General features: G+C 37.4%; 1 protein-coding gene across 1 annotated transcript in view; it reads left to right on the forward strand.

Annotated features, from left to right (window-relative positions):
- Positions 1–15,533, forward strand: part of EPHA6 (EPH receptor A6) — a 334,811-nt gene that overhangs the window by 150,374 nt on the left and 168,904 nt on the right. The window contains exon 4 of the mRNA XM_014307568.2: positions 6,448–6,783. Within this exon, the coding sequence (XP_014163043.1) occupies positions 6,448–6,783 (336 nt within the window). The remainder of the gene's footprint in view (positions 1–6,447; positions 6,784–15,533) is intronic.

Here is a 15,533-nt window from a genome sequence, read left to right on the forward strand (position 1 = left end):
AGATGTCAGCCAAAGTAACTGAGTTGAGGCAGGGCAAAAATCAACCACAACAGGATATCAGTGCCTCATCTCACCTCAACTTGGGAGAAGGAAGAACTGAAGGAGACAGTGAAGCACATTCTGCTTTCTTGGTTCAATGCACCATGGACTGTGTCCTATTCAGCCTAGGCTGCAAGGTATCATTGATTGGCAGAGCAGATGAATTCATCTTACACGTACAATGATGATTATTTCACTAATTGTCAGCTCTGCTAATGACACTGAAGCTCTTGACAGGCAGACTGTGTTCTTACCTTGCACATCAGCAGTAATGGAGAGTCTTCAGGCCAAATTACTCCCTAAGTGATATCTTTAGCCCCACTGCTTTCAAATTATTCTCTCAGTTATTAAAATTATGTTTCTGTCGTAAATATGACCTCACTGCTTTTGGCAAATCTGTGTAGATGTGGCTAATTCAAATTTAATAGACAAAGATACAGATATGAGTGGAATTTAGATTGGTCCTTCCAAACTGTCATGTTTTTACTATTAAAAAAAGGAGTTGAAAAGTTTTAAGAAAATTAGGAACTTTGACTAAATAGACAGAAAATGCTGTGCAGAAATGAAATGCCATTTTTACATAACCCCCTTTGGGAAAGATCTGCATTTTCCATATTCATTTTCAGATTTCTATCTTGACATATGAGATATGACGTAAGAAACATGAATTCTTCTTAGGAACTTTGAAGGGAGAGATACTCTTAAATGAAACACAGAATGAACAGTGGATTCCCCTTACAAATGTCTTCATGTTCAAATTCATTTTGACTGACTTCATTGATGCCCATTTTATTTGCTCCCCCATGTCCTGCAAGGTAATATGCTTAAGACAGATCCTTTGTTTTCTCTTTTCATTCCTGTGTAAAGTTAGGCAGTATTCCTCACTCCACAGCTCTTCCTCAGTACTGAGAAACTTGCATATGTAGCATTATGAAAAAAAAAGCCCACCTTGATTTAAGACAGGCATCCACTTCTTTCTAGATGAGCTTCAAATCCACTTTGATTAATTCTGTGAAAACACTGTGTGCTTTTACAAAGTTGTACAGCTCCCATTTTTACTTTATGTAACTGCATTTCATGGAAGAGAGTGTTCACTTTGTGGAACACCATAATAGAAATCTAATTTCAGTAAGAGAAATGAAAATTACATTAGAATATATTGTTAATCTCCTTCTCCTAGGCTCTTTTCATTTGACTTACACTTCTTATCAATCTCTCACTGCTACTCTTCCTTCTTATTGTATTTCTTTGCCATATGCAAGTACTGTATAAGAAATCTCTGCATACGCTGTGAGCAACAAATAGCATCATATCTAATCCCCTGTCTGATTACTCTGTACATAGTCTAACATTTCCCACTATAAAGTAATTGGATGAATTGATCCATCTTTTCAAGGTCAGGAAGGCTTAGGTTGGTTGTCTGAGTTGTCTGAATTCCTCTCTTTTAATGTTATGCTGAAACAATTTGAACCTGACAAACTTATGCTCTGTTCAATATCTTCTGCCACAAAGTATATCCTGTATTTTTAAGTCAACACTGAATTTCAGCAGCAAAATCAGGCAACACACTTGAAGTCTTTACTGCCTCTATTGTTTTATATATACACACTTTTTTGTAATTTAACATTATGCTCAGACTTGGGATATTGGTTTGCAGTCACTGCCTTCCATTCTTCCTGCCTGCCTCACAGGAAAAGAATAAGTGAAAAGGGGAAAATGTAATTCTACATCAAGTGACACCTTTTATCTATGCTACATATATAGATATCAAAACACAATTATGAACTCAAGGGGCACAGCCAGCTGCTGATTCTGATTATCCTAAGGGAAATCTTTGCCCTTCTGCTGTAACTTCAGAAGTCAAATGACATAAAATTCTGACTCCAATAGTGTATCATGGACAGTTCTTACTTAAACAGTAACAATTTGTTTTCCTGACAGTCTTCACTCTCAAGTGTGTAAAATACTGCATTGCCCTCACCAAACTTGGTGCTGGGTTTGCTCCTCTTCTTTCCATACACAGGAAGATGCACTTTGCCTTCAGAGAGGAGGAGAATACATAAAACAAGATGAGGTGCAAAGCACTGCATGAGGCACAAAGTCAGCTCTGTTGCTTTCAGAGCAGACCTGCTTCACCATAAGACATCCACGCCAGTCTCCTCCACAGCAAGTGTCAAAATACTTCCTCATTGTAATTTGTAAATGAAGCAAAAGCCATTACTCACACTCTGGCTGAGTTCCATCTCAGCAGAAGAGCTGCATGTTTTTATAATGCTCACCCATCTGAACTGTATTTTATTCTTTCGCATAAAACTCAAAGTCATGAATTTTGCTGTGAGGAAAGGATCTCTTTATTTTCACCAATCTACTTGTTTTTCTTAAAAATCAATATAAGGAAAACCCCGAGAGCTTTGCATACAGATGTCTGCAGAAAGGTTATTGCTGCCAGCTTTTTCCAATGTGCCAAATAATCTTTGTATAATTTATAAATGATAACAAAGCAATCAGGCCACATTCATAAAAGCCCAGTGACACATAATTTAGCTGAATCTGAGGATTACAATTAATTGTCTCTCTTTGTTCCAAGTTCTAAATCTTAGTAAATGATTCACTGCATGTCATTACAGCTTAATATTTGCATGAAATCACAGTTTAACTGGCATAATTTAACAGCAATTAAAAAGCTATTTAATCCTCATGCAAATTGGCATGAGGGGCCTTGAGTATGAAGTGTGTTCATGGGTTTTTCCTGCATTTGCAAGAGGACAGTCATATACTTTAAGACACCTCTAACATAATTGATAGTTTACCTTTTCACTGAAATGCGAATGCACAACAATATGTGATTTCTCTTACAACTGAGAAATAAGTCACAAACCATAAGAACCTTCACTCTCCAGTTACAAATGAAAAAATATTTTTTTAAAGTATTTTATTTGCTGTATTGGTTCTTCTATAGATGCTATTCCGTATAGTACAAGGAAAATGTGATAGAAAATCAAAATCTACAAAGCCAGGCAAAACTCTCCTATTGCCCAGATTCATGTTCATTCCTGTTTGAGCTTGCCAAAATTGATGAAATAATATCAAAAAAACTTGAGCTATGACGACCTGTTGTCATACTATCTGTAGTTTATGTAAGATTAAATTTAAGCCAGTTTTAGAACACTGACTCCAATCCTTCAAGCAATTACACAGCTGCTTAGTTTTACATGCATTAATATTACCAATTATTTCAAGGGGATTACTCATCTACTTAAAGTTATGCACATATGGAAGTGCGATTACAGCTCATCCTCCATATTCCTAAAACTCCTCCATGGTTTTAACAGCGGGAATTTGTTAAGATCCCATCATTATTTAATTCTCCCAGCATGGTTTTAGAGGAAGCATAATTATTCCTGTCTTCTGAACATTGAGTAAGAACTGAAGATGAAGTAATGTGTGCTGGTTTAGCTTATTCCGATCTCAGGACTAGCTGAGTAGCTAGAACTGTTATAGTTATTTTGTGGGAAGACTAGTGATCTATTAACCATAAACTCTGGACAGATAAATGTATTAATAAATGCTCATCCATTCAAAAGATCTTAAACTTTCTTATCCACTAAAAAAATGCAAAGCAGTGTAACGCTTCCATCTATTTTAAATATCAAGTGCTTGAAATCCAGCAGGTAACTCATCATTTATTTCAGGGCTAAGTTAATTACTCTCTTATTACAAGTTGCAAGTAAATACCAGAAATGCAAAAGTGGCTGAATTAAGAAAAGCTTAATGTTTATTATTCACATTAGCGCTCCCACACAATAGCAGCTTTTTTATTGACAAGCATTCCAGGTTTTACAGCCATGCGTATGTCACATAAATAAATAAAAGGCATCACTTAAAAATTATGAATGTTACACTCTGTGTAAAAATTAGCTGGTGTCATTTGCAAATATTTCTTGTAGCCTTTCAGTCTGCTTAAGAACCTCTGAAATAAGGAAAACCTCACTCAAAATTTTACTAGTGTCTCAATCAAAACTTTATGCCTAATTCCTGTTGGCAGTTTTATAAATCATCAAAAGCTGCAAAGTAAGCTGAAAGTTTTCCAGGTTCTGCTAGCCATTGGTGAAGCACTCTGATTTTATTGAGAGCTGGGAATATAATGCTTATTCAACTAATTCAGCCCAAAAATCCCAGAGGTCAGCAGTTGGGTTTACCACAGTTACCTCACATATATCAACACTGGGAGTATAAGGCCTCACATTCTTCCAAGTCCATGTTTCTTATAATAATTTTTGAGATTACATCCAAATTGGTTGTGAAAATCATACATCTGTAAGTGCTTGCTTGAAACATGTTAAGTGGAAGAAGAGTAATACAATAAGGAATTGAGATAATTCAGATATCCTGTAACAATTTGTACCTTTCTGTCACCCCTTCATTAATTCCTATCTAAAAAATAATTAGGTGGTAAACTTATTCTGTTAGAACTGTGGAACCTGATAGGGAATCATAGAATTACAGAGTCATTAAGGTTGGAAAGTCCTCAAGATCACCAAGGTCAACCTTAGATCAATCACCACCTTGTAAACCAGACCACAGCACTACATGTCACATCTCGTGGTTTCTTGGACACCTCCAGGGAATTTGGTTTCACCGCCTCTGAGGGCAGTAAATTCTAATGCCTGGTTACCCTTTTTGTGAAGAAATTCTTCTTGATGTCCACCCTGAACCTCTCCCCTGGCACAGCTTGAGGCCATTTCCCTTTCTCTGTCACTTTTTCCCTGGGAGAAGCAACCAACCCCCATCTGGCTGCACTCTCCTGTCAGGGAGTTTTGGAGAGCAATAAGGTCATTCCTGAGCCTCCTTTTCTCCAGGCTGAGCAGCCCCAGCTCCCCCAGCTGCTCCTGATCAGTCTTGTGCTCCAGCTCCATTGCCCTTCACTGGACATTCTCCAGCCCCTCAATGCCTTTCTTTACGTGAGGGGCCCAGAACTGGACAAAGGACTCAAGGTGCCATACCAGTGCTCAGTGCAGGGGGCAACCACTAGATCAATCTCTATTTTTTTTTAATATATAAATCCTCAGATGATTTCCATGTGATCCTACACAATAAGTCAGCAAGCAGCTTAAAACTTGTTGGACAGTCCATGACTTATGTGAGGAGTGGAAAATTGGAAGTGGGTCACTTGTGGTTCTCTGGCAGTGCTCAGGCAGCTCTAACACCTGCTTGTTGTCTTTGCATTCCTCCCCATAGCCTTAAAGTACTTTTTCTCCTGCTTCCTTATCATCCTTTTAGACCTTTAAGTTGAAAAGTTGATGTCTTCACTGTTATCCTGATGCTGATGAGATGCCAGGTGGGAAAGAAAGAAAACTTGTAAACTGTTTCTTATGCTTAATAGTCTTGGCCTGTTGCCACCTAACGCTGTTAATGAACAGCAACAAAGAAATCCCTAGGGGTAAGCAGTGAAGGATAGAAAGAAATATCTGGCAGTGCAAAACTAATACAAACAATTTTACCTCTTGTCTTTATTCCAAAGCTGTTATTTATTTATTACTCAATTTGTCTCTTACAAACGTCAAAGATTTTAAGTCTCAGAAAAGCCTACATTACTAGACATAAAATAAGGATATAAATTTTGTGGTTAGAGCTCTCCCTCAGTATCCCACAGCAGCAAGAGCCATTTATTGAAAATTTGGGTTATGTAGTCTAGGTTTGATCTTCCCAAGTAATTTTTGTGTTTTCTTAAATTCTTTCTTATTGTATTTGCATTGCCCCCAGACAAAGGAAGGAAAGAGGAATCTGACTCCATGTTCTCAGAAGGCTAATTTCTTATTTGATGATAAGAAGATTTGATGATAAGATTTGATATTATATGATATTAAAGAATACTAAACTAAACTATACTAAAGAATACAGAAAGGATACTTATAGAATGCTAAAAATTATAATAATGAAAACTGGTGACTCTTTCCAGAGTCCCCACACAGGCTGGCCCTGATTGGCCATTGAGTCAAAACAACTCACACCAGAATTCAATGAAACAATCACCTGTGGGTAAACAATCTCCAAACACATTCCACATAAGCACAACACAGGAGAAGCAAAGGAGATAATTATTGTTTTCCTTTTTCTCTGAGGCTTCTCAGCTTCCCAGGAGAAAATTCTGGTCGAAGGGATTTTTCAGAGAATGTGAATGCCACACTTTTTGAATTAATTCTAGGTTACTTTGATTATTCAGCTTTTTATGATGTCACCAATTTATTGTTCGGTTTTTTTCAAGGATTGAATGGAGACAACTTTTAATTTTTACATTGACTCTGTCACTGAAATGTAGCTCTTATTTGCAAATAATTGCCTTCAGGCAATTTTTTTCTCCAAAGTAGATAACACTGGCTTAACAGGCTTTCCCCTCCTTTTCTGCAGGGCCACCCTCTGCTCCGAGGAATGTTGTTTTTAACATCAACGAGACAGCTCTGATGCTGGAGTGGAGCCCCCCGAGCGACACGGGCGGGAGGAAGGATCTCACCTACAGTGTGGTGTGTAAGAAGTGCGGCTCGGACGCCAGCCAGTGCGAGGGGTGCGGCGGCGGCATCCGCTTCATCCCGCGGCACACGGGGCTCACCAACTCCTCCGTCACCGTGCTCGACTTCGTGTCCCACGTCAACTACACCTTCGAGATCGAGGCCACCAACGGCGTCTCGGAGCTCAGCTTCTCCCCCAAGCAGTTCACGGCCATCACGGTCACCACAGACCAAGATGGTAAGTGCCAGCGCTGCGGGTCTGTCGCCGTGTCCCTGCCACCTGGGCGCTCGCTGGGGGATCCTGTGTTTCTCGGAAGCCTGGGTCGGTGGTTGGGGGGTTTTGCAGATTGCTGAATGTTTTTAAGTGCCTTCCATGAGGACTTTCAGCTTCTGCTGATGAGGGCATTAAATGCTTTTGGCAGGTAGCCCTTGACCCCATTACACAGGGCATAAACCCATACTTTTCTGTTTGAAATTAAGTGCAGGCTTTAGCCATCTGAGACTAGCTGTGTCAGTGGTTCTTCAGGACTGGAGTCTGTCAGGTGCTTTTGCAACTTCAGTTTTGCAAGAGTGAAACACCACAGGTTATTCATTACAGCTCCACAATTCGAAGGCAGAGTGAAAGTGAACTCGCTTTCCTTGTAATCTGTGTTCCATAGCACAGATAAGACAGCTTACCTCACTGTAAGATACTTCTGCATCTGTATGAGTCATTTCCTCAGGCAAGCTATCCTAATAGATTCTTTTTTTTCCTGTAATTTAAACTTTGCATTGTTGTTTTAAGCTTTTTCTTGCCCCCATTTCAGTTTGAATTCGTGTCCAAGGTGAATCTTTGTGAGGAACATGGGAAACTAAAAGAGCTCTCTATTTTTTGTTTATCTCTGCAACTTTTTTCTTCTTTAGAAATACTTACTGTGCCAGGGAACAGCATCATAGGTTAGCAACAATGCAATCCATATAGCACTGCTCTCTTCTGGCTTGCGTAACTGTAGACAAGAAGGTTATTTCAGAATTATCCCTTGCTGACATTTGTTCCAGAAATGTTTTTCACCTGCTGTGCAGTGACATTGCAACTGCAGCTGAAGTGTTTAATGTAGAACAGGAACTGAGCTGGCAGAACTGCTGTTTGGAGTAGAACACATTTGATGATATGTTTCTGCTAAGTAAAAGTGCTAATGTTCAGGAGCATCCTGTTATGTTCCACTTGTAGGGAAGGCCCTGGGTTCTTTCACTGATCAGCCTAGCAAAAATCTGCTTACCTGTGTATCTGGGACGAGTAGTTTTGTCGATGAGTAAGTAATGACTTGTTTGCCTTTGGGCATACAAAATGAACAGCTTGCTGTGATGATGATGATGATGATAATGACAGTGATGGTAATACTAATAATATTCATGAAAATTGATTTGGAAAAGCACGAAACCCACTCACTCACTGTCTGTGGTGGTAACAGAAGAGCTAATTATATAAGATGCCTAATGATATATAGGTCTTGCATTGACAATTGCCTGAAGCACTGAGGCAATGTATCATGTTGGAAACCTGCATCTCCCTTTCCCTTTCTCACTAAGGGAGAAAGTGACGTGCCAGAAACTTCCCCTGTGTAAACTTCCCCTGTGTAAACTTCCTTTAGGATGTTTTGCTCCATGGTATTAAATGCAGTCACTAAGTTCGCCCAGGTGGAGGTCACCTGAAATACAGTTCATTTTTAAAGTGGGTAACAGCTGTGTGAACACAGCTTGTGATGTGTATTTAATTGGTAGGGTTTTAAAAAATAATGTATTTTGCTGTTGTCTGTCCCTGGTTTAAGGATGTAGATTTTCTCTGCAGTTTACTCAAAACAGGAAAAAGACCAATGCCTTGATAGTTTTTGACACACTGACAGTAAACTCTAGATTGTTTGCATTCCCTTTAATAATTCTTACATTACTAAAAATGCTATTAGAAAGGCTTCAGAGGATTTAAGACCAGATTTTCAGAATATCTGTCAGTTTATCTGGATATAAAAAGACAGCTTTGCGTGAGAAAGCGCTGTAATAAATGAAATGGAGTCATATATAAAATGTAGTTATAAAGAAAAAACATTTCTGTAGGCTTACAGGCTGTGTAGTTGTATAAAACTAAGTATGGTGACTATATATTTAAAAGGACAAGAAAGAAATTCAGCGTTGTATGAAATGTTGAAGAAAATTCATGGAGTTTTTGTTGATGGAAAGTATGGAGAGAAAAATGGACATCTTTTTGAGTTACTTTTAGTCATAAATAAGAAGGGATAAATAAGAAAAATATAGGGTATCCAACCTCAGAAAAGAAAGCTGTACAACTAAAGCTTTGGAACATAGCATAGATTTTATTATAAACTCACTGCTGGTAGTCTTTCCTTATAATTTTAATTCTGATGAAATGGGTGGTAGTTATTGCATGATGTTGCAGGTATGTGCACATATTCATAGAAAACAAAGATCCAAGATTAAACATATGGCATGACAACAAAAATATATTTGTTTTTACAAGGACTGCTTTACCAGAAGTCCAAAGATACTGGTTGGTTTAAATCCAACCAATATGTGTCTAATGTGAAAGATACAGGTGTGCAATAAATTATATCTACACAAAATATTTATCCCATGTTGATACTACCTTTTAATATGCAATCTTTTCCTACATACTGTTTTAATTGTTTTGGTGTGCACATTGCAAGAAGTGCAAGACTTTTTTATAAATACATTAATTGTTTTATTCAGTTGTCATATCTTTGTTAAGAATACAGACTAAAATCTTCTGCTGTTGTAAGTCCAAGCCATTCTGTTAGCTACAATAATTTAGAATAGGGTTTTTAAAATTTTATTTTCTTTGAGCATATTGGATTTACTTCCCTCTAGTGGCCTTTTCTTTTGAGTGGTTTGTGTGAAATTAACAGATTTGTCATTTAACATGCAAAATTATTAGCTTGTTCTTCAGCGGGTTTTCTCTCTTTTTGGAGAGCAGTGTTGCTGAATAATGTAATTCAGTGATGAGTTCTGTGAGCATCCACAGAAACTGAAGAATTGTATTCTGCCACACTAGTGAAGAGAGTAGTCTGAGAGCATCAAAGAGGGGAAATATTTGCTCACAGGAGAAGTGAATTAATTCAAAAGTGATTAAAGCTGATTTTTATGCACAGAGCCCTACCACAACTGATATTAAAATATTAACTGCCTCCTCATGCAGTCACAAGTATCAACAAGATTAAGAGCGGTACTCAGCTTTAACAGTGACAAGGAGCAGACTGAAGGAAAGTAACACTTGAAAAAGGCTTTGCAAACTGCATCCCTCAAAACTCTTTGTAATTTGATGTCTAAAGCATTACCAGACCTGATCAAATACTAAAAAAGTTACTAACATTAATATGAGTAAGTCTTGTAAAATTCGCTTGGTAATATTGATTACCTTTTCCTCTAATTTTGTACAAGGACTCCTAAGTTTGACATCAGTGGGTTTGTTTTTTAACCCTTGGCTTCATTAGGAAACAAAGTTTCTGTGGCCACGTTGTCTGTCAGGCACCACAAAGAAATATGAACCCATTAGCCAATATGAGTTTGATAACAGCAGAAAAGATTCAACAGAATTGTGAAGAATGACCCTTCAGTCACCAAGCCCTAGGTTAGGTCTGCAAGTTGAAGAGCAAAGTTCAGCTACGAGAGGGTTGCTTTCTGTGTTGTACACCAGCTGACTGACCACTCACTTCTTGGCTAGCCAAGAAAATATCTATATTTATGGTCCTGTACAATCACAGCATGTGCTGTGTCTTGTCCAGCCAGTGTGGCAAACAAGGATAGGGCAGGGTGTGTTAGGAAGTACAAATGTTGCAGATGGGGACCTGAGGGAAGTGATCTATATGCTACCCTTCAGTAGCTTTGTTTCAAAGTGTTTTGAGATACCAGAATAAATTCTCACTTTAAACTCAGATAAATGGACAGATAAACAGGATTCTGCTCAGAAAAGCACTTAAGCAAAGTTCCTGCTCAAGAAGGAACATTAGTATATATTAAAGCACTTTCCCAAATCACCGCTAAAGTGATTTGTAAACAACTGAAAGATAAAACATGTTTTCACAAAAAGCCTCATCAAAAAATGTTTAACAATGCTATTGTTCAGAAAAGTGCCTGGATGCCTTTTCTTTATGAGAGAGAGAAAGTTTTATACAGCAGTAAATATGCTGAGTACAAAGTAATTGTGCTCAATCAACTTTAAATCATTGTGTGAAGAAGCAGAGAATTATATGCTGAGTTGTAATTTGTGTTTCTCTTATGACTAATGGAAGGAAGAGACATCTCAATATATAACTTTCTTAGCATGCCATAGTGTCTGCATTGCCTAAAGAAAATTCAGAAGTACTGGAGGTTTTTCATGCATAATTAAAGTAGTAAATAATGAATAATTAAGCAAAACAGACTTTAAAACAGTAGTCCCTATTTCCAAATAACAGTCTATGTATGCTTTCACTCACGGTGCATTCATACATTCCATTCCTTTAGAACAGAGGGGGTTTTAACTTTGCCCTACAAGGAGTGGGAGTATGAGACATATCCCAAGTGGTGGAATGTTTACTCTGGAGAAATTCCCTTTCTGCCGCTGCATCCTGGAAAGTCTTCTCCTTGCTCAATTCTGCAGTTTGTGGATGACTCTGGTCTCAGTGACATCAAAGACCTGCTGATAGAATCTGAGCACAAGCGGCTTCTCTGAGGGCACAACCCCACCACTGTGTTAAACACTTGTCTCATTTTTCTGTGTCTGTCTCATGTTGACAGCTGAGAGTTTCAGTCAGACCCCAAAAGTGCAAATCTGTCAGGATTCTGTTGTCTAATACATCTTATTTCATGTGAGCCATTGGCAGATAAGTCCTAGGTGATGTTTCCTAATCTGATGGTAAAATCTCGCCAGTGTTTGGAAGTGTTTAATATAATTCCTTTTTCTAACTAAGTTAAGGTATATTTCTAGTACAGGTGGCTTCCTCAGACATATTTATAGTTCAGTGGAGACAGTCTGTAGAAAGAGGAACCTCTTATCACTCATTGCTGTGGGAATTGATGAATACCTGGAAGGATTTCAGTGTCTCTTCCAGGCGTAAACACAAACATATCACCATGAATTAAAGGCATGAAGTATAATAATCACTGTGAAGATGGTGTAAGTGGCTAAGAGCCTCATCTGGCTGACATTCTGTGTCTCAGTATCACTACCAGGAGAGTTTATCAGTTTATCAAGATTAATCCTTGTGGCTGATGACAGTAGAGTTTCAGGATCCTCACTGGGGTGGCAGGGGAGTTCCCTGTTCATTCATCCTAAATTGATTCCCATAGCAGCATCCAACATTCACCCTAATCAAAAGTCAACTTTCCTTCGCTCCCCCCTGATTCTCAGATCTCTACAGACAAGATTGTAATTTGTGACTTTAAAGTCAAGAAAGCCTCTCTTTTCATAATGACATGATGAAGCCCCTTTGAACCATTTTCCAAACTGTTTTTGTTAATAGCTTGTAAAGCTAAAGGAACAGCTCTTCTAGATGGCTGATTCTTGGAATAGCAGATCCATAAATAGTAAAAGCCAGTTATAAAACATTGACAAAACCCTCCATCAGACATTGCCAGAGCTCCAGCCCACATGAAAGAAAGAGCATGACATTTTCATAGATGACAATAAAAAAGAACTTTATGACATTGGTTTACTGGACATCTACAGCTGCACTGAGAGTTCCACCCACCCCTGCACTGTTGTCAGCATTGCTGATGCTACTTTTGGGAAAAATCTGAAGAGAAATATCAACTTCTTGGTAACTGACTAGGGACAGTGTGTAAACGTCTATACTGAAGGTAATGGGAAGACAGCAAGGAGTGCAGTTAAAAAAAAAAACACTCGAGATGCATGATAATACATTTAAACAATACATTTTTAAAGGAATTCAGCATTATGTAAACAATATTTAGTGTGTTTGTGGTATGAATATGTATGCATATTTATAGCAGTGTGTATACAAATAACCATTTTCAATTGGAAAGATAACCACAAGAGAGAAATTCTGTGTGTCAGTTCTCAGACTTGTTGAGGTCTGCCAGAATTAAGAGTTTAGAGCCAAGGTCTTTGTGCAACATAGTTGTTAATCACAGATTTTCATCTGCTGGTCACCTCTGTACAGCTACACTACTTGTAGCTGATGGTTTTTTTTGCACATATGCTTGATTACTATACAGCATTCATAGGAGAGAAGTGGCTTTTGAAACAATCTTGATTTATTTCCTGAGTGGTTTTTTTAATGCTTATAATTTTTTTAACAGATATGTTCTTTTTCTGCTGGAGAGTTTGGATGGCCACTAATGTTTTTTAAGGTAGCAAAAGTCAACCTGGTTGCATTTACTTTCATCTCTCATACACCAGAATTAGCCATAAGTGAGTCAGCCAATGCATGTATTTTCAGATACATTCCTCTAACTTGCACAATATCAGGAGAACAAAATTAAATTCTAGTTTGAATGAGAAGGGGAAAGGTTAATCAATGCTATATTTTTTCCCACAATTTACTTACCAGTGTGGTCTTTCAGCTTCTGTAATAGTTTATTTCATTGCAGAGTGCACCATTATTTATAACCATTAGCAATTTGTCCATGACATGCATTTTCAGCATATTTCTGATTTCACTTGTAGTCGCTAAAATGCAACACCCAAGTGCTGCAACAATTTTATATTCAATAATAATAGTTTATTTCATTTTCTGAAAGGGGCATTTGTGGAGAAATATGTAAAATAGTCATTTCAAAAATATTGACAGGCACACAGCACTGAGATAAGAAATATGCCTTGATTTTGTTTGTTCCTGTTGTAGTCAGTAGCTGTGAAGGGCATTCAGCACATGATAAAACCCCTAAGAAGGAAATGTGTATTTATTGACTTTGGTGATTTTAACTAGAATGTCAAATAACCTCATTGGTGCTATCTCCACATTTGCCTAAGAACCATGTTAAGATAATTAAGCACATTTCAGTTATCTAGAACCTCTCACAATGAATGATACACAGTGGAAAGGATCACCATTGAGTATTCTAGTCAGGATAGGGAACAAGGTATTTCAGCTATGAACTGAATTAGTAACTGAATTAGAAACTTCTGAAACAAATGTTAATTGACCAACTGAGGAAAATCTTCAGAGTTACACCAAGAACCTTCTGTTTTCGAAGTTTACTTAAGCATTTCTGAAAGATATTTCATTAAAAAACAAAACCAGCCAATCAAACTAGATAAAACAAGATCAAGACAAAACCAAAGGAAACTCTGGTGTTTCCAGTGCATGATAAGTGAAATTACGATTTCTGTTGCATTCATGGTAGTGATTTTGGTTAAGTGTAGTAAAGGAAGACATTCATCATAAATGGTCACTCTGCAAAAATTTATGTTTGTACCTCTCATGACTTTGACTCTTTAGAGAGTGTGTTCAAAATGAAAGACACAGGAAATTACAAACCACTTCTGACAATGTTCAGGGTCTTTAAAGCAACCATGTTTCAATAGTTTGCCTGATTAATTTGCTTCTTAAAAGTAGTTTCTTCATTACACTCAACAACTCTTGACTCTTCCGTATGCATTTGCCTTAGGCTCATGTTTTGAAAATACTTTTAATTTATACGCAATAATGGCATTAAGTTGTGCGCTTTGGAATGAGAGCAGACTCAAATTTACATAGTTTCCTAAGCTTTAGAAGTTTATTTTACAGCTCTGTTAGCTTCAAGATATTTCTAATAACATGCTTTTACCTTTTTCTGCCCATGCTAACAATGAGAGACATCTGTTTGCTGTCTTCATATCTGTCTTGCATATTTAAATGTTTTCCTACTGTTGTAAAATTTATACTGTGCTCCTATGAATGAATAATAAAGATTGGTCCTCTGGAAAGTTTATAGTAGCCAGGGTATGCAAACCTAATATTTAATTTAGAAGTGCATGTTGTATTTAAAAACAACCTTTCTTGTATTTTAAAAACCTATTTGAAGTGAGACTTGATATTTGAGTCTGAATCCTCACTTGTCAGAGATGAGACAAGTGTCAGAATTGGGAGATGCATTTTTGGCCAGGGGCAAAAGGGGAAAAAAGCCACACTCATAAACTGCTAAATCTTGTTTCCATCCATCATGCAATGTCTAGTTTCCAGGAAGAACTGATTTTTGCATATTAAATATCCATATTTTTCTTTGTTTCTCTTCTTTTAAGGCTTCCCTTAAACCCTTCACTTAAGCAGGAATATTCAGGAGGTTCCAAAGTGGACTTTTTCAATAAAACCATCTTAAATCCTTTTCATACTACTTGACCTAGAGCAAGTGCAACTAATTCTGTGAAGGATTGGCTTTTCAGAGATTTTTTTTGTTGTTTTCTCTTGCTAAAGTGGCATACGTTGCATCAGATACAAGTGTTTTATTTTGCTATCTCCATGTAGAGTCACTATAGCCAAAAGGAGAATGAAGATGACACAAAACCATTCCCATGACAAAACTGAGTGAAAGAAAGAGCCATGATAATGAAAGAATTTATAGTATGAAAAATAAACAAAAAAGTGTAATAATTTACTATGAAGTTGAAAGTCTGTACCTTTTTAGAGAATACATGTGACTGCAGAGCTGTATTAATTTCCTTCCCTGATGTGTATTATTTTGGTGCTGGGAAATTATCTTGAGCAGAAAAGCAGAGTTTAATCTACATTCATCTCCTTGTCTTTTTCTGATACCATCAGGTTCAGTGGTGCCAGTGTCAGTGGTAACCTTTGCTGCATGAAACAGCACACTGTAATACTGAAATTTGATTAATTTGATTAATTAATCAAATCACACTGAAATTTTATTAATTTCATCTAAACAAAAAATGTTTGTGGGATTTTTGAAGGCAAATTTCACAGAGAATAGTTTCTTATGGTGCAACCCATTGAAGCTGGTATAACGGGAAGTTGTGTCCCAACACCTCCAGCCCTG

Source organism: Geospiza fortis, unplaced genomic scaffold (genome assembly GCF_000277835.1).
Source record: "Geospiza fortis unplaced genomic scaffold, GeoFor_1.0 scaffold72, whole genome shotgun sequence".
Taxonomy (NCBI): Eukaryota; Metazoa; Chordata; class Aves; order Passeriformes; family Thraupidae; genus Geospiza; species Geospiza fortis.